Source organism: Mesoplodon mirus (assembly GCF_964341445.2).
Source record: "Mesoplodon mirus genome assembly, chromosome: 19".
Lineage (NCBI taxonomy): Eukaryota > Metazoa > Chordata > Mammalia > Artiodactyla > Ziphiidae > Mesoplodon > Mesoplodon mirus.
Window position 1 is genome coordinate 65361909 of NC_138995.1, and position 17163 is coordinate 65379071.

A 17163-nucleotide genomic window follows, 5' to 3' on the forward strand; every position below is an offset into this window, starting at 1 on the left:
TTTATTTATTTATTTATTTATTGGTCTCACCAGGTCTTAGTTGTGGCAGGCAGGCTCCTTAGTTGTGGCATGCGAGCTCTTAGTTGTAGCATGCATGTGGGACCTAGTTCCCTGACCAGGAATCGAACGCAGGCCCCCTGCATTGGGATCATGGAGTCTTATCCACTGCGCCACCAGGGGAGTCCCAAAAATGCATTACTTTTGCACACTGATATTATTCAAGAAATAAGAATTAGACCACGTAAGAGAAGATTCACAACCTGTGATAATTCAGTTCTGAGGATCCTGTCAGAAGGCTGATGTAGAAAGTGTATGCGTATTGGCTTGCCTTACTCAATTTAAGGTCAAGGGCCAAGAACCGGGACTGCAGCTCAGGTCATGCTTAATATGGAATGAAAACTGGACCAAAGATGTATCTGCCTGGTTCAATGTAAAGCGACAACCATTGCTTAAGCATTTTCACCTTGAGCCAGGCACTATGATAGGAACTGGAGATGTAAAGGTGAACAAGACATATCTCTGTTCTTCATGGCTTCTCATTCTGACAGAGTCCTTTTTTCCCTAGTCGTGCGCTCTGTGTAGAGGCCTTACATATACTGGAAAATATTTTTTAGGGTTTATTTAAAACTATGTAGATGAAGTCTTGAACAAAAATAGTAAGTTCTCTGACTTCAGTAAAATGTTTTGGTGTTCCTTTAGAGAAATTGGAAAGTTCCCATTTCCTGGTTAAATTTCTTAAAAAGTGGAATTTTCTTATTTAATCCATTTGAAGTAGGTACCTTTCCTTTATTATTCCAAATTCTTAAAATTATATTTTTTTGTAAATTGTACAGTAGTTAACATTTGGTAGTAAATATTTGTCTTTTTAAGGTTACTAGTGTACATGTAAGAAAACGATAGGTTATTAAAAACTTTATGAAAGAAGAAAAAAAAAGAAAGAAAAGAAAGAGACCGAAAGTAGACGGCAGGAAAGACAGGAGAGAAAAATTAATAGGCGAGAAATCAGGCCTTGGGCAGAGGCGGCCTTGGGCGCCCCCGCCTGGACTCTGTGCTCGGCGGCCTCGTCGCCGAACTACGTTTCCCGGTAGGCCCTGGGCGACTGGACGCAGCACCTAGCGGGCCGTCGGGGGCGGGGCCCACGCTGCCTCCTCCAATCTCGGCCGTCGTCCGGCAACCTCCGCCTCCGCCGACAAGATGGAGGCTGGCCTCGGCCGCCGCCGGGAAGCGACACCTGAAGCCGGAGATGGGGAGGGGCCGCAGCTCAGTCGGCCCACTTGAGGAAGCCGGCCCACGTCGCGGTCCGGAGGTGAGAGCGGTCGGGCGCGCGGGAGCCCGGGCTCTGGGGGGAAAGGGCCGAGGCGCCTATACCCTTGGTTCCCGTGGGGGGAAGGGAACGGACGCGCGCGAGGGGGCCAATCGGGGCCTCCGGCGGCCCCGCGGCCTTCTGGGAAATGTAGTCTCGAGCCTTCCCCGTCGGCCGGCTTGGGGACTTTATAGAGCGGGAGGGAGAGAATGAATGAATTTAATTTAAAATTGTGGGTGAGGGACTTACCTGGTGGTGCGGTGGTTGGGAATCGAGCCCTGGTCGGGGAAGATCCCACATGCCCGTGCGCCACAACTACTGAGCCCGCGTGCCACAACTACTGCAGCCCGCGCGCCTAGAGCCCATGCTCCTCAACAAAGAGAAGCCACCGCAGTGAGAAGCCCGCGCACCTCAACGAAGAGTAGCTCCCAGTGGCTGCAACTAGAGAAAGCCCGTGCACAGTTACGAAGACCCAACGCTGCCCAAACTAACTAACTAACTAAATAAATTTATTTTTTAAAAAAATTGTGGGTGAGCAGGCGAAGGCAGGGATGTGGAGACGGAGGGATGGGCGCGTGAGTGGTTCGGAATTTGGGGCCTCCTTCCAGGCAGGAAGCCTTTCCCATGCCCACCTCCCCTTTAAGCCAGGTGCAGCCCATGGGTCCCTGAAGGTACTCTTCCTCGGTGCCATAGACACTCCCAAAACACAAAGACCTGTCAGGTACTGTCCTTGTTTTTCACACGCATTCCTTCAAAAAAAAAAAACTTTTACTGTTTTGATCAGGTGCTACTTTCACATGGTTTGAAATGGAAAAGGGACAAAGCGAGAAGCCTGCCTCCATCACTATACGTCATTAAATAATTCAGTCAGCAAGTGACTGTTGGATGCCTGCAAAGTGCCAGGCTCTCTTCCTGGGCCTGGAGACCCAACAGAGTGCTCAGTAGGTACAGCTCCTGCCCTCAGGCAACGTGTGATGGATGCATAATAAAACATAGGTGGGGAGGGCCTCTCTGATTAGGTTACATTTGAGCAGAGACCTGCAGAAGAGGGAATAAGCCATGCAGATTACAGGGAAGGGCCCCCACTGTGGGCCAAAGAGCCACAGTAGCAAAGGCCCCTGGGTCGGGAGTGCCCTTAGTCTGCCCTGAGGATGTGGTCAGGAGTAGGCAAAGGACAAAGGAGGCCCTCGACAAAGCTGGTGATGATTGTGGACTTTGACTCAGGGAGGTGGGAGGCCTGGGAGGGCTCTGAGCAGAGGAGCCACTGTTTTGTTTGCTTTTTTTTTTTTTTTTTTTTTTTTTGCCGAGCCGTGCGGCTTGCTGGGATCTTAGTTCCCTGACCAGGGATTGAACCTGTGCCCCCTGCAGTGGAAGCCCGGAGTCCTAACTGTTGGACCGCCAGGGAACTCCCCCCCCCCGACTTGCTTCTTACTGAATCATTCCTTCCGACTGCTGTGTGGGGAGCCACCTTCCTCCTCTATCCCCAGGTACTCCACGGTGATGACAAGAATTAAGGAGGTTCCCTTCTCTGTTAGTTTCCTGTGATTGCTTTACCATATTACTACAGACTTTAGTGGTTTATTTATTTTTAAATTAATTAATTAATTAGTTTATTTTTGGCTGCGTTGGGTCTTCGTTGCTGCGCGCGGGCTTTCTCTTGTGGCGAGCGGGGGCTACCCTTCGTTGTGGTGTGCGGACTTCTCATTGCGGTGGCTTCTCTTGTTGCCTAGCACGGGCTCTAGGCGCGCGGGCTCAGTAGTTGTGGCTCGCGGGCTCTAGAGCGCAGGCTCAGTAGTTGTGGCGTATGGGCTTAGTTGCTCCGTGGCATGTGGGATCTTCCCGGACCAGGGCTCGAACCAGTGCCCCCTGCGTTGGCAGGCGAATTCTTAACCACTGCGCCACCAGGGAAGTCCCAACTTAGCGGTTTAAAACAACACAAATTTATTATCTTAGAGTCTTGGAGGTCCGAAATCTGAAATGGGGCTCCTGGGCTAAAATCAAGGTATTGGCAGGGCTGGTTCCTTCTGGAAGCTCTAGGCTTCAGTGGTCACATTGCCTTCTGACTGAGTGAAATCTTCTGTGTCCTCTTACAAGGATCCCTCTGATTACGTTTAGGGCCCACTGGGATAATCCAGGATAATCTCCGCCTCTCAAGATTATTAACCTAATCACACGTGCAGTGTCCCTTTTGCCCTGAAAGGTAAACTTACTCATAGGTTCCTGGGATCGGGATGTGGATGTGGATGTGGTTAGGAGCCATTATTCAGTCTCCACACTGATGTTTCGTGTCTCTGAACAGCATGGAGGTGCTTCTGCTCATCGGTGTCTGAGAGGTGGGTCAGGATCTCTAGACTCTCTTTGCATCTCCTTGTGGTTGCGAGAGGTTTTCTGGGGGAAGAACAAAGTCTCCCCGCAGAGCTGTTTTTGGTCTCAGCAGCTAAAACTAAACGAAATGCTCCTCTACACGCAAAGTATGCTCGCAAGTGCGTCTGCAGTGTCTTTAGCGTTAGGGAGAGAAGGGACTGGGCCTGCCTCTGAGGCAGTGGTCAGCAGGGCTGGGGGCCTTAGGTCAGAGCATGGGAAGGCCAGGCAGTGGTCCAGACTCTCATGTACTCACACATTAATGCCCATGTGTTCTCCTCTTCAGGCAGAGGCGGGCGTGGCAGGAGAGGCCCAGAGGCCATTGTGGGCACGGCAGTAGCTACCGTGGACGGGCAGTGGGGAGAGAGCTTCTTGAGGTGCATGGCTCGGGGAAGCGGCATGAAGACAACCCCCCACCCGCAGGTGCTGGGGAAGGCGCCCCTTGGGATTGGCCTCCGCCACAGTGCCAAGCGGGACCGGAAGTCCATCACCCTGCATGTGAAGCTGGAGGTGCTTCGGAGGTTTGAGGAGGGTGAGAAGCTGACGCAGATCGCCCGGGCCCTGGGACTGGCCACCTCCACTGTTGCCTCGATCCGCGTGAACAAGGACAAGATCCGGGCCAATTCGCAGGCAGCCGCGCCCGTCAGCACCACCCAGCTGACCCGCTGCCGGGGTGTGCTGATGGGCCGCATGGAACGCCTCCTGAGCCTGTGGATCGAGGAGCAGAAGCGGCAGAACCTGCCTGTCAGCACGCTGCTCATCCAGGACAAGGCGCGCCGGCTCTTTGCCCAGCTGCAGCACGACCAGGGCAGCGGCGCCCAGGCTGAGGCGTTCGGGGCCAGCAATGGCTGGTTTGCCCGTTTCAAGCTGCGCCACAACGTGCTGCTGACGGATGAGCCGGCCGTGGCCGATGCCCAGGCTGCCGCACGCTACCCCGTGGCGCTGCGCGCGATTCTGGACGAGGGCTGCTACTCACCACGGCAGGTCTTCAACGTGGACGAGACGGGCCTGTTCTGGAAGCGGCTGCCTGAGCGCATGCTTCTGGCACTGGAGGGGACAGCTGGGCCTGGGGCCAAGGCCTCTAAGGACCACCTGACCCTGCTGCTTGGTGGCAACGCGGCTGGTGACTTCAAGCTGAAGCCCCTGCTGGTGTACCCCTCGGAGAACCCGCGTGCCCTCAGGGGCTGCTCCAAGGCCAGCCTGCCTGTGGTCTGGCGCTCCAACCGCAATGATTGGTTGACGCCTAGCATCTTCCAGGAGTGGTTTACTGGTTGCTTCTGCCCAGCTGTGGAAAGCTACTGTGCCAGCCATGGCCTCCCACACCGCGCCCTGCTGCTGCTGGACAGCGCACCCTGCCACCCTGTCCACTTGGGTGGCCTCTCAGCCCACGTGCGTGTTGAGTTCCTGCCCAAGAACACGTCAGCCCTGATCCAGCCCATGAACCAGGGTGTCATTGCCACCTTCAAGGCCCATTATCTGCGCCACACACTCAGCCAGCTGGTCCAGGAGACGGCGGGTACAGACCGGCCCTCCGTGCGGGAGTTCTGGCGCAGCTATACTGTCATGACGGCTGTAGACAACATTGCTAAGGCCTGGGCAGCGCTGCAGCCTGCCGCCATGAACGGCGCCTGGAGGAAGCTGTGGCCCGAGTGCGTGCCCGCTGGTGCCCCCGAGACCAACGCCGTCCCCCAGCTCCGTCACAGCATTGTGACACTAGCCAGCCACGCAGGCCTCGGGGATGTGGCCGAGGCCGATGTTGCCCACCTGCTGCAGGCCCATGGGGAGCCCTCGCCCCGCAGCATCCCCCAGGAGGTGGAGGTAGGGGATGTCAGTGACTCTGGGCTGCCCTGTGAGGCGGGGAGAGGCCTGGCCTCCAGAAGACCAGAGTCAGATCTCATGGAGGCCATGGTGGGTGTGGAGACTGAGGAAGTAAGTGTGGGTGCACTGCGCCCTGAGCACCTGGCCCAGGCGCTGTCCCACTTTGCTGCTGGCCTGCGAGTCCTCATAGAGAACGATCCCAACCGGGAACGCAGCCTGCGGGTGTCCCGGGGTGTCCACTGTGCCCTTACCCACCTCCGAGAGCTGCAGCGGGAAAGGAGGCGACAGGCTCGGGCAGTTGCGGGGCCTCAAGGGGCCCCATGATGGTGGCAACAAAGGAGTTGGCAGAAAGCCTGCACTCACCCCAGGTGGGGCCCACAGAGGGTGGGCAACTGGCCAAGGGCACAAACCCTGAAGGACAGACCTCTGTGGCTGTCCTGTGTGATTTAGGGCTTGGGCCTGACCTCAGATGAGCTTTGTCTGATGATGTTTTGTTTCTGGAGGGGAGACACTGCCACTTCTCACCCATCGTTGTCATACCTCATGCACTGCCATCTTTGTACAGTGGCACACAGAGCATCAGCCTTGGGAAACAAGAGGGTGGTGTTCTCTGATTGGCAGATGAGCTGCGGGACCCAGGAGTGCCCATCCGTGTCAGAGACACACCCTGTAGAACAGCAGTTGCCAAGCACAGCCCACCAGGGTAGCCTTCCTTGTGGTGAGGGGCCAGGGTTGAGACAAGCCTCTCCTATTTGCCAACCCTGACCTGTCCGTGCACCGTTGTGACTCTTCCTAGCCAACTCTAGGTGGGGGTTTCCTACTCTCCTTGCTCACCTTCCGTGCCATCCTCACTCTTTCTGGCTTCCACAGCTTTTGTTGTCTGAGGTTTCTGGTACCTTCCCTGTGCCCGAGCCCATGGGTGTGTGTGGCTTTCCTTGGTTGGAGATGTTTTCTTCCCTGGGTTTCTGTGCTGTGGTTGTCTTGGCTTCCCTCCAGCCTCTGAGGCTGAGCCTTCTGTCACTTTAATGGTCTCCCAGACCTCGAGCTCTTTGGAAAATCTCAGCCATTCTTGAGGGCTCAGTGGCCACCTCAGGGTCAGCTCGGAGCACATTGGCTGTAGCCCAGCCTCTCCCCAAGGTTAGAAAGAAACATGGCTCCGATTCCAATGGATTGGCTCCTTGAACAGTCTTGCTATCTCCCGTCATTCCAGCTTGTTCTCCTGTCCCCCTAGATTGTAACAGCAAGCACGCTGGGGTATCCACTTGACTCTGCAGACATACCATATGGGCCACCAAAACCCAGAGAGTCATCAAGGGAAGGAGTTCTTGTACTCCAGCTAGGTGAGCCACAGGCCGTGAGCCAGGGCTGTCTGGCTTCCTGGACTCCTTTCGACACAGGTACCTGCACGTGTCTGTGAACGTGTGCCCGTGACACACACGCACGCCGAGAGTAAAGCCGGGAGAAGGGGCCCCTCTACCTCTGTCCCAGCTGACACTTGCAGCGCTGGGCCTGCTGTCCAGACGTAAAAGGGGCCGGAGGCCAGGGAGGGGTTCCAGGGTCCAGCCTTCCTGGGAGAAAGGCCAGATGAGGTCCCTTGCTTGCTTTCTTGGGGGGAGTGGCAAAGGGGGTGGCAAGGGGACGTAGAAGAGCTTTTCTTAGGAGCCCGGTGACTGACCGGATTAATAAACGGCACGAATGATGAGCACTTGTAACGTGCTAGGTGTTGGGGAGACCAGGGTGGGAGAGACCGGCTTCGGGAGCTGCCGGCCCAAAGGCTGTTACGTTCTGTGTGACGACGGCTACGATGGGCGACTTGTGAGGGACCCAAACCTAGCTGGGGTCAGAGGACGAGGACATGATACGGAAGGCTTTCTGGGGAGGTGCTGCCCCAGGCATCAGAGAGGGGCCTGTTTTAGGCGGCCCAGCACGGTGTGGCTGGTGAAGCCCTGAGGACGGGGAAGCAGGAGCAGCCCCGATGGAGGCGGAGTGCGGCACAGCAGCTGAAAGAGGCAGGTGACCAGGTGGGAGGAAATGCCACATCCGCCGGGCGGGAGGAGTAGAGAGGCAACTGAGCGGCAACCTGGCACAGTCGAGCGGACGGATAGCGAGGGGATCTGAGGTCGCGCGGATGAGCCCATCTGGCTCCACAGCTCTTTACCTCGGAACCCGGGACACCGCCAGCACCTCCGGGAAGGCGCCGCGGAGCGTCGGGAGTCGCACCACTGGCGCCCCCTTGAAGGCCACTGTAGAACTCCATTTCCCGGCGGCGGCGAGCGCTGGTGCTCGCTGCCTTCTGGGAAATGTAGTGTCTGTAGGTCAGCCGGGCTGTTACTCTGGCGGGCCAAGGACTACATTTCCCAGAGGGCCTCGCGGACAGGGCTGGGCTTGCGCACGTTCCACTTCCGGGCGCCGGACGTCGCCAAAGAGTTGCAGAAGTATACTGTTACCTCCCCCTCACCTCCGCGCGAATGGCCTGTCGTGGGGAGGTGGGTGGTTGCTAGGGGAGGGAGGGAAGGAGCGGGGTGGGCACAAGGCACCGGAAGTAGTCCAGCTTCCGCTCGTGGTCCTGGGGCCCCAGGGTGGTTGGTCTTTGTTCCTCCACGGTGTTGTTTGACGCCGTCCGCGTGGCTTCCTGGGGCGGTGAGTCTGGGCGCGACGCGGTGGAGGCGTCGGAAAAGCCCGGGGTAGGGTGTGCAGCTGGCCAGAGGGCGGCAGGAGAAGGGGGGCGGAGGAACACCAGCTGCTTTCCGCGGGCTGCGGCGAGTCCGCGGGGAAGGGCGGCGCGTGGGCTGCTGGGACATGGAGTCCGGCGGGGCTGGGCCTGCCCCGGAAGTGATTCTGGGCCGAGCTGGGCTCTCGCCACGCCTCGGGGGTCGGTGCACGTGCACCCGCGCTAGTCCAGTTCTCGGCGGAATTCCTGGGCTTCTGTCCACCTTTCCACCCAGCTTCCCCTAAACTTTTCACCTCCCCTGGAAAGTCTTCCTGGATTTCTGCAGCTCAGACCACCTCTTTGCTCCTGCTGCACCTGCGTGCGTCCCTCTATAAAGTGAGAGTGCGGGCGGGGTGGGGGGACGCTCCCCGCACAGGGGGATTAAATCCAGATCCTTCACTGGCCGAAGGCTGTGCAAGTTCGCCCAGGCCACACAGCCTTCGCATTTGCTGATTGCGCTGCGCAGACCGTCCTCCACTCTAGCTGTCATCTCAGGGTACTTGGGGGTGAGAGCCGGGGGTTGGGGGCTGTTGGATGGGGCGGCCTGGTTCAGGGGAGCCCTGACCAATGCTTTAAAGACATGCATTGGCATTGAAAATGATCTGTGTTCTTTTTTCTTAGATATTTATTTATTTATGTTTCTTTTTGGCTGTGTCGGGTCTCAGTTGCGGCACGCGGGATCTTCATTGCGGCGCGTGGCCTTCTCTCTAGTTGCGCGCGGGCTTCTCTCTAGTTGCGGCTCGCATGCTCAGTAGTTGTGGCGCGCAGGCTTAATTGTCCCGCGGCACGTGGGATCTTAGTTCCCGGACGGGGCATTGAACCCACACCCCTTGCATTGGAAGGCAGATTCTTAACCACTGGGCCTTCAGGGAAGAAGTCCCAATCTGTGTTCTTTTCTGAAGTTACAGTGGTAGCAAATGGCCGTTGGCAGAAAAATCCAGGTGCTCTGCAGACATTACAAAAGAAAAAGCAGATGCAGATTCCAGTTCCTTTCTCCGGAATTGCCAGCTGAGGCGTTGCTGGTTTTCAGGATCCTTTTCTGAACACTTGTAGCAGTAGCTGCTGTGTTTTGTTTTGAAATTTTACCATTAGTGGGATCATGCCAAGTGAGGAGGACCACAGCTGACTTCCTGGTTTAGCGCCGTAGCGTGGACGTCCCTCTCACTGTCCATTGTTGGCCTTGACTAGTTGAGTTGGGCCGAGCCTCTCAGGCCCCATAGCATTGTGCCATGAGGGGAGGAGCTCCTTCCAGTGTAGGAACCAGCACTTGCTCTCCCGGTGCGGCCGCAGTGCAGCCGTCCCCACCACCATCCTGGCCTTCCAGCCTGTCCCCCACATCACTCTTTCTAGTGCCCCACAGACTGCATCCTTCACTTGCACAGAGCCTCCCTGGGATTGGACCCTCCCTTGGCACGGAGCCTCCCTGGGCACTGAGTCTCTGCTCGTTCCCCCAGCACCTCTGCTTGGCTGCTGATGCGGTTCTCTCCGCCACTGAGACACTGGACATGTCCACGCCCCACCCCCGGGAGCAGCCCTCCTACCGGCCCAGTCTGGCCTGAACTCCTGAAGGCTTCCCTGCAGGAAGCGCTCGCTCACTGTCCTAACCAGATTCCCAGTGTGAGGCATCCTCTTGAGGGCACAGATAGGGAGGTCGAGGCTGAAGGTGTCCCCCTGCCAGGCTGTCAGCTGGCCAGGTGTGGGGACAGTTTCCGCCACAGCAAGTGACCTTGCAGGGTGTGAGTCGGTGGAGGGGTGTGGGTGGTCCATGGCCCTGATTGGGTGGCTGTGTGTACCAGGAAGACAGTGTGTGTGGCCTGAGTGAAGGCAGAGAGGCCAGCTTCCCCAGGTGTCGCCATGGCAGCCGACCCAGCGCCCATCGGTCAGGAAGAGCTCGTGATCATCAAGATGGAGGAGGATGAGGCCGCCCTGTGGGATCCTGAACCGTTCTTCAAGCCTCAGCCCCAAACCCTGTTGCCTGGGCTTGGTAGGGACCCCCGGCAGTGCTTCCGGAGCTTCCGCTATGAGGAGGCGGCCGGGCCCCGCGAGGCGCTGGCCCGGCTGCGGGAGCTGTGCCGCCAGTGGCTGCGGCCCGAGGTGCACTCCAAGGAGCAGATGCTGGAGCTGTTGGTGCTGGAGCAGTTCCTGGGCGTGCTGCCCCCCGACACCCGGGTCTGGGTCGAGTCCCAGTGCCCCGAGAGTGGCGAGGAGGCTGTGGCACTCGTGGAGGACCTCGCTCAGATGTTGCAGGAGACTGGTGAGCCACGGGGGACTGGGCTTGGGGGCAGGGAAAGTGCAGGGGGACACAAGTCATGACGCCGGGTCCTGAGTGCCTGCCCGCTCTGCCCAGGCCCTGTGTCCTCGTCTCTGGGAAGAAGACTCAGAAGCTGTGGCATGTTTGGAGACTTTCGTAGACTCTGAGCCTCCCAGAGGTGTGGGCCTGGGGTTGGCGTAGCATTTCCCCTGCTCAGGTGCACTGGCCTTCTTTCTCTTCCTTTTCTCCTTCCTGGCAAAGTCACGGAGTGCGTGCCATGTGCCAGGCCCTGTGGGTCCAGCAGGGAAGGGAGAGAGGCAAGGTCCTTGGCGTGTTGGAGCCCAGTCTGGTTTGAGCGTTGGACAGTGAGACCTCCAATCGCCAGCAGGGTGTCCTTTCTTTAGCGGGGCTGGAGGCAAGAGGAGATGGGCACAGAGGTCGGCCCGGCCAGGGGTGGCTTTGCAGTTCGTGCTGTGTGACGTCTTCACCTTGGACGTGTGCTTCCGCACCTGTGAGGAGGTGACAGCCGTGCAGCAGGGAGGAGAGATGGTTGGTTACCGCCTCGGTCCACCCTGGCACGTGTTCACTTATTTACTCATGTGTGTTTGTGCAGTTCCTTTTGCCTGCTTGGCCCCTTGTATCGAGGGGTGGAAACCATAGCACTTAAACAAGCAAACAAAAACCCAGCTTTATTAGGCTCTGACCCACATAATCAAAAAATTGTACACTTTGTGGGTTTTAGTATAGTCACAGGTTTGTACAATCATCACCCGTGTCTGATGTCATCACCTTCAAATAAACTCCGTGCCCGTCAGCAGCCACTCCCCATTCTTCCCTTTCCTAGTGCCTTGGCAGCCAGGAACCTGCTTTGTGTCTCTGTACACTTTCTTATTTTGGACGTTTTATTAAATGGAATCATACATTTGATGGAATCATACATGGCTTTTTATGATGGGCTTCTTTTCTCGAGTGTAATGTTTCTAGCGTTCATTCACAGTGTAGTACCTCACTAATTTTTATGCCTAGTCATATTCCATTGTGTGGTTATACCACGTTCTCTCTATCCATTTATCTGTCATGGATATTTGGGTTGTTTGTACCTTTTGGCTGTTACGATCAATGCTGACGTGAAGTTACATATGCTTTATTCTCTTGGTTATATACCTAGGAGTGGAATTGCCGGATCACATGGTAACTCTGGCCTTTTGAGGAACGGCTAACACACCACTTGTTTTAAGGGAGGAATTTAATGTAGAGAGTGTAACCCAGGCAGTGAAGGAATGAAAAAGTACAAAAAGAACTCTAAGGTGTCCTGGCGGTAGGAACTGCAGGGAGCTGTGTCCGCTCTGGGAAGAGGTCGGAATTACGACAGAGACTCAAAGGAGGGGCTGGGAGGTGGGGCTGCTGCTGGATGGTGCTGGGGTCTCCCAGGGGGACAGGATGAAGCCCGTTCTGCACATGTTGGAAAAGTTGCAAACTGGATCTAGCCGCTGCTGAGGAAAACCTTGATAACGCATGACTGGTTTTCACCCAGGCATGAACGTGAGGTGCAGGTGAGACACCTTGTACGCATGGGTCCACAGTGCTCCCAGGATGTCTGGCTGTCGTGCTGGGCTGTCCTCTGAGCCATGGGCAGCGTTTGTCGTCTTAGGGGACTGTTCCCTGGTACCAGTTCCCAGCTTCCCCCTGAATGGATGCTTAGGTGATGCACACTATTAAAAGAGATTTTGCATCGTAAGAGTGTGGATGTTGGCAAAGCAGCCTGCTGGCACTGCCCGGACTTAGGCCTGGTGCTCCCGAGGATCCTCTGGGGCATGCATGGTTATGTCCACTCAGCCCTGAAGCCGCACGGTCTCAGGTTGACACGAAAACTCCTGCCTTTGCTCCGTACCCTTACCTGCTCTCAGCCTGTTGCTGGCCCCTTCGATGCCCCCGCATGGGAGAGGGTAGGGCCTGGCCCTGGCTTTCTCTGGGTGGTTTTGGAGATGACTGCCCTGATGCTATCAGGGAGACCAGAATGATGTCCCAAGCTCTTCCTTGGCTGTCACTGTTGGCTGTGTGTTCGGGGGTCCCCAAGACCCCCCCTTAGCCTCAAGTGATTTGCTAGAAGGAGTTACAGAATTCCACAAGGCTATTGTATTCGTGGTTGTAGTTTATTACAGTGGAAGGATACAGATTAAAGTCAGCGGTGGAAAAAGGTGCCTAGTCTGGGAGATACCAGGCACGAGATTCCGGGTGTCCTCTCCTGTGGGAGTCGTGCGGGTCGTGCTTAATTCCCCCAGCAGTGATGTGCGACGACACGCACAGGATGCTGCCGCTGGGGGGCTCACCTGCAGTGACGTCCAGGATTTTTACTGGGGGTCAGTCACAGAGTTATGGAACATGACTGACCTTAGTTACTCAGCCTCAACTCCCCCCAGAGGTCAGACCTGTACAGTGTGGCCCAGGATTACTACCGTGTCACATTGTTAGCATGAACTATCTGTGTGACCCAAAGAACTTAGGTAAACAAAGATGTTCTTATCAGGCAGAATCTTCCAAGGGCTTAGAGGTCCCCTCCCAGGAGCAGGTCAAGGGCCAGACTTTCGTTTGGAGTGTGGAGGGTTCGGACAGCTCAGGCCTGCTGAGTCAGCCCTTTACTGACCCCCCCCCCCCCAGCTGCAGCTGAAGGAAGCTTCTAATGACTATTTCCTTGGTGTTTCCGTGACTTGGGTTTCAGGGGCCTTGGGTGTGTTCTTGAGGTACATATGTGTGTGTGCATCAGAAGGGGCTGCCTGTCAGCCAGGGTAGGGTGTTCTCTGTGAATCAGAGGGCAAGCGGTGTCTCATCTGGCACAGAGTTCCTGGCCAGTGGGACATGTTGGCCTCCGGGTTGATTAGTGGGGCTGGGTGCCTCGCCCCTTCGTCCCCAGGGTGGGCCTGCAGACGCTAACCCTGCTCTTTCCCCTCAGCACTGGCCCAGGCCCCTCCCGAGGACCAACGGTTTGGAGACCTGGCAGAGCCGGCCAAGCCCTTCACGGATGGAGCTCAGGTGAGCTGTGAGTCCTCCACAGTCAGAGATGCCACGTCCTGCGGGACCCCGCCCGCCCCCGCCCCCTTCACCCCAGGCCGTGGAGGGTCACATTCGGCAGCTGTGCCCAGCCCCCACCCCCACCCCCCCTCACCCTCAGGCTGAGCTCAGGACCTGCCCTGCACCCTCTCCCAGCTCCTGGCTCTGAGGACGGGGCCTCCCCAGGCTCACACCATTTGAGTACAGAGTACAGTAAGTCCCCTACACACACACCTCCAAGTTACAAACTTTCAAGATGCGAACATGCGTTCGCATGTCCAATCACGTAAGTTAGTTCACGTGTCTGGCGTACATTGTCATGTGCGTTCATCCTCTACAAGTGGTTGTGCTTTTGTGTACTTTACAGTATAGAGTACAGTAGTACAGTATGTTTATTTCAAGCCCAGGATGTCCGGAAGCAAGCGTAAAAGCAGCGGTGATGTAGCTGGTACTGCCAAGAAGCGCCACGCGATAACGATGGAAACAAAAGTGAAAATAATTGAGAGAGTGGAGCGAGGCGAAAAGATGGTAGACGTCGCTCATTCTTATAACCTGAATCGTTCAACCATCGGCTCAATCGTAAAGAACAAGGACAAGATCATGGAACATGTGAAGTCTGCTATGCCGATGACGTCAACAATAATAACAAAGAAGCGTGGAAAAGTGATGGAGGAGATGGAGAAACTTCTCAGTGTGTGGATGCAGGATCAGCGTCAGCGTCGAGTCCCACTCAGCTTAATGCTGATTCAAGAGAAAGCTAAGAGCCTTTATGAAGACTTGAAGAAGAAGCATGGCGAAGAATCAGAGGGCAAATCTTTTAATGCCAGCCGTAGCTGGGTTCACCGGTTCAAGGCTAGAGCCAAACTTCACAATGTAAAAGTAAGTGACAAGGCAGCGAGTACAGATACAGTAGCTGCCCGGGAATTTCCTGAAACGCTTCGAGAAATTATTGATGAAGGCGCGTATTTACCCGAGCAGGTGTTTAATGTGGACGAGACAGGACTGTACTGGAAGAGGATGCCGGACCGAAGTTACATCAGTAAGGAGGAAAAGTTGATGCCAGGCTATAAAGCATCAAAGGATAGGCTCACGCTGTTGTTTGGTGGCAATGCTTCCGGTGATATGAAGCTGAAGCCTCTCTTAGTTTATCACTCAGAGAACCCAAGAGCCCTTAAAAACATAGCCAAGGGCTCTCTTCCTGTTGTGTGGAAGAGTAACCCCAAAGCCTGGGTTACACAGGCCATTTTCCAGGACTGGTTTTTCCACCACTTTATCCCGGAGGTAGAGAAATATTGCTTGGAGAAGGACGTCCCATTCAACATTCTTTTGCTGCTCGACAGTGCTCCGGGCCACCCCCCATTCATGGACGACTTTCATCCCAGCGTCAAAGTAGTGCATCTGCCACTGAATACTACGGCGCTCATCCAACCTATGGACCAGGGAGTTATAGCGACTTTCAAGAAATATTACTTACGTCACACTTTTCGTCAGGCAGTAAAGGCGAGTGACGAATCAGGAACAACGTTGCGACAATTTTGGAAGGACTATAACATCTACAAGGCCATAAAAAACATTGACTTTGCCTGGAGTGAGGTTACAGCCGTCACCATGAATGGGGTTTGGAAGAACCTTTGCCCGAAGTTTGTTCACGATTTTCGTGGATTTGAGAAGTTGGATGAGGAGTCCAAAGAGGTCTTCAGCAACTTAGTGACCCTCAGCGAGAAGCTGGAGCTAGATCTGCAAGAGGACGACTTCATTGAGCTCCTTGCTGTGCAACATGAGGAGCTCACTACTGAAGACCTGATGGAACTGGAGGCCCAGAGAAAGGGTGAAGAGGGACAGGAGGAAGAAGAAGTAACTGAAGAGCCCAAGAGATTCACGACGCAGGAAATGGCGAGGGGGTTTTCTTTATTTGAGGAGGCGTTGTTAGTGTTTGAGGCACAGGACCCGAACGTGGAGCGGCACACGAGGGTGGCAGCAGCCGTTCAGAATGCAATCCAGTGCTACCGTGCCATCTACGACGAGAAGAAACGAGCTACGACCCAGACGTCACTGGATCGTTTTTACAAGAGGGTAGATAGAATTAAGTCCAGCAAGGAACCAGAACCTGTGCCATCAACGTCAGGCGGGAGTGAAATTGCAACTGGCCCTCCGTCTCCTGTTGCCGACGATCCTTCAGCCCTACCATCTCCCACCTCCTCTTCCTCTTCCAGTCAGTAACTCTTCCTGCCTGTTCCCTCGATGCCAGCCTCTGTGTGCCAGCTGTTGTACTGTACTACGGTACTTTTCAAGGTACTGTACTGGAAGATTAAAAATGTTTTCTTTATTTTTTGTGTTTGTTTGTTTTTTATGTATTATTCGTGTGAAAAGCATTATACACCTACTCCAGTACAGTGCTGTAGAGCCGATTGTGTAAGTTGGGTGCCTAGGCTAACGTCGTTGGACTTACGAACACATTGGACTTACAAACGTGCTCTTGGAACGGAACTCGTTCATACGTAGGGGACTTACTGTAGTTGTAGTCTCTCTTGCACAGAGATAGAAATACAGCAGTCATTATTAATCCTCCCATTTTAAAGAAAATTTTAAAATGTATATAAAACACGTATATGCATTACAAAGTAATTCAAACGTTAAGAAAAGCACATAAAGTTGAAACGCCACAGCCAGTCTTCCTCTCTGGAGACGGCCACTGCCACCCATCGTACACCCTTCCTCTTTCCTGTACACACGTGCACTTCACACACATGGGCCTGTGTGTGAACGGGGCACACAGACATTTCCAGAGGAAGCCCCGTTAACGCTCTGCACCCCGCCGATCTCACGTCGTCTCGTGTTGCGGTCCCTTCCGGTGGCACAGGCAGCCCCAGCCTTTCTGTTTAGTGGCTCTCTTGGAGTCACGTGCCCAGCCCCACTAGGGAGTGTGGGCTGCGGTCGGTTTCTCATCCCAGAGCACACACCCTCCTCTTGGCTGCTGCCCCCTGGCTCTTCGGCCCCTGGGCCTGCCTCTCCTCTGGTTGGCCTCAAGACACAGGGACCAAAGCTTATCTCTGTGTCAGGGGGCGCCTGCATGTCTTCTGATCCTGGTGGGTAATCCAGGGGGCTTACCCCGGAGGACAGGGGGACGTGCTCACACGTGGGAAGGAGGGCAGACCAGCCGAGGAGCGTGGCCGGAGTTTCCTGCCCGGTGAGGGGGGACAGCGGACCGCACCCTGGCCTTCCCCACCCTCGACTGCCATTCCTGGTCCTCCTGAGACACTGCGAGGCCTGCGGTGGCCCTGCCTAGATCCGCCCAAGTCCGGCTCAGCCGGCGTCCTGCCGACAACTCCCAGAGAACACCCAGGGCTGCTTTACTGTCAAACTCCCATCACCAGTCGAGAGTGTAGAGCTGGGCTCTGAGAGATGCTGCTCCTGGAAGAAACGAGGTGCTCGGCCCAGCCCCACTGGGAAGTGGGTCTCCTTGGCCACCTCGGGGCCCCAAGGCGGGAGGCAGGCCTGCTGCTCGCCTGCTTCTTCAGGAGCCCGTCTGGGTAACTGAACCCTGCACAAGTATTTCCTCCATTAAAAAAACCAAGAACAGGGACTCCCCTGGTGGTCCAGTGGTTAGGACTCCGCTTTTCCACGGCAGGGGGCACGGGTCCGATCCCTGGTTGGAGAACTAAGATCCCCCAT

General features: G+C 55.6%; 2 protein-coding genes across 18 annotated transcripts; both read left to right on the top strand.

Moving 5' to 3' along the window:
* The first annotated feature begins 656 nt into the window (after nt 1-656).
* LOC309794716 (tigger transposable element-derived protein 1-like) lies at nt 657-7852 on the top strand. 9 transcript variants are annotated; one of them, XM_082606602.1, is made up of 4 exons: nt 657-1306; nt 3419-3503; nt 3603-3636; nt 3951-7849. In XM_082606602.1, exon 4 carries the CDS (start codon nt 4046-4048, stop codon nt 5804-5806), a length of 1761 nt encoding a protein of 586 aa, XP_082462728.1. In that variant the 5' UTR covers nt 657-1306; nt 3419-3503; nt 3603-3636; nt 3951-4045; the 3' UTR covers nt 5807-7849. The 9 variants fall into 9 exon arrangements, with proteins under 9 accessions (XP_082462728.1, XP_082462721.1, XP_082462722.1 ...); XM_082606595.1 differs by lacking the exon at nt 3419-3503 and having other exon boundaries at nt 3504-3636; nt 3951-7852; XM_082606596.1 differs by lacking the exon at nt 3419-3503 and having other exon boundaries at nt 3951-7850.
* A 38-nt stretch (nt 7853-7890) lies between these two features.
* On the top strand, nt 7891-15817 carry LOC309794711 (tigger transposable element-derived protein 1-like). Of its 9 annotated transcripts, none has more exons than XM_082606581.1 (4): nt 7891-7924; nt 9989-10446; nt 13394-13473; nt 13879-15817. In XM_082606581.1, the coding sequence occupies exons 2-4, from the start codon at nt 10047-10049 to the stop codon at nt 15709-15711; spliced, it is 2313 nt and encodes a 770-aa protein (XP_082462707.1). In that variant the 5' UTR covers nt 7891-7924; nt 9989-10046; the 3' UTR covers nt 15712-15817. The 9 variants fall into 9 exon arrangements, with proteins under 9 accessions (XP_082462707.1, XP_082462709.1, XP_082462704.1 ...); XM_082606583.1 differs by lacking the exon at nt 7891-7924 and adding an exon at nt 7953-7968; XM_082606578.1 differs by lacking the exon at nt 7891-7924 and adding an exon at nt 7999-8122 and having other exon boundaries at nt 9095-10446.
* Nucleotides 15818-17163: the final 1346 nt, after the last annotated feature.

Coding starts and splice junctions, on each gene's coding strand:
- LOC309794716 (XM_082606595.1), top strand. CDS start 1,244: ATGGGGAGGGGCCGCAGCTCAGTCGGCCCACTTGAGGAAGCCGGCCCA. Junction 1,307..3,503: donor GCCCACGTCGCGGTCCGGAG/GTGAGAGCGGTC, acceptor TTGCCCTGAAAG/GTAAACTTACTCATAGGTTC. Junction 3,637..3,950: donor TGCTCATCGGTGTCTGAGAG/GTGGGTCAGGAT, acceptor TCTCCTCTTCAG/GCAGAGGCGGGCGTGGCAGG.
- LOC309794711 (XM_082606581.1), top strand. CDS start 10,047: ATGGCAGCCGACCCAGCGCCCATCGGTCAGGAAGAGCTCGTGATCATC. Junction 10,447..13,393: donor TCAGATGTTGCAGGAGACTG/GTGAGCCACGGG, acceptor CTTTCCCCTCAG/CACTGGCCCAGGCCCCTCCC. Junction 13,474..13,878: donor CCTTCACGGATGGAGCTCAG/GTGAGCTGTGAG, acceptor ACAGTAGTACAG/TATGTTTATTTCAAGCCCAG.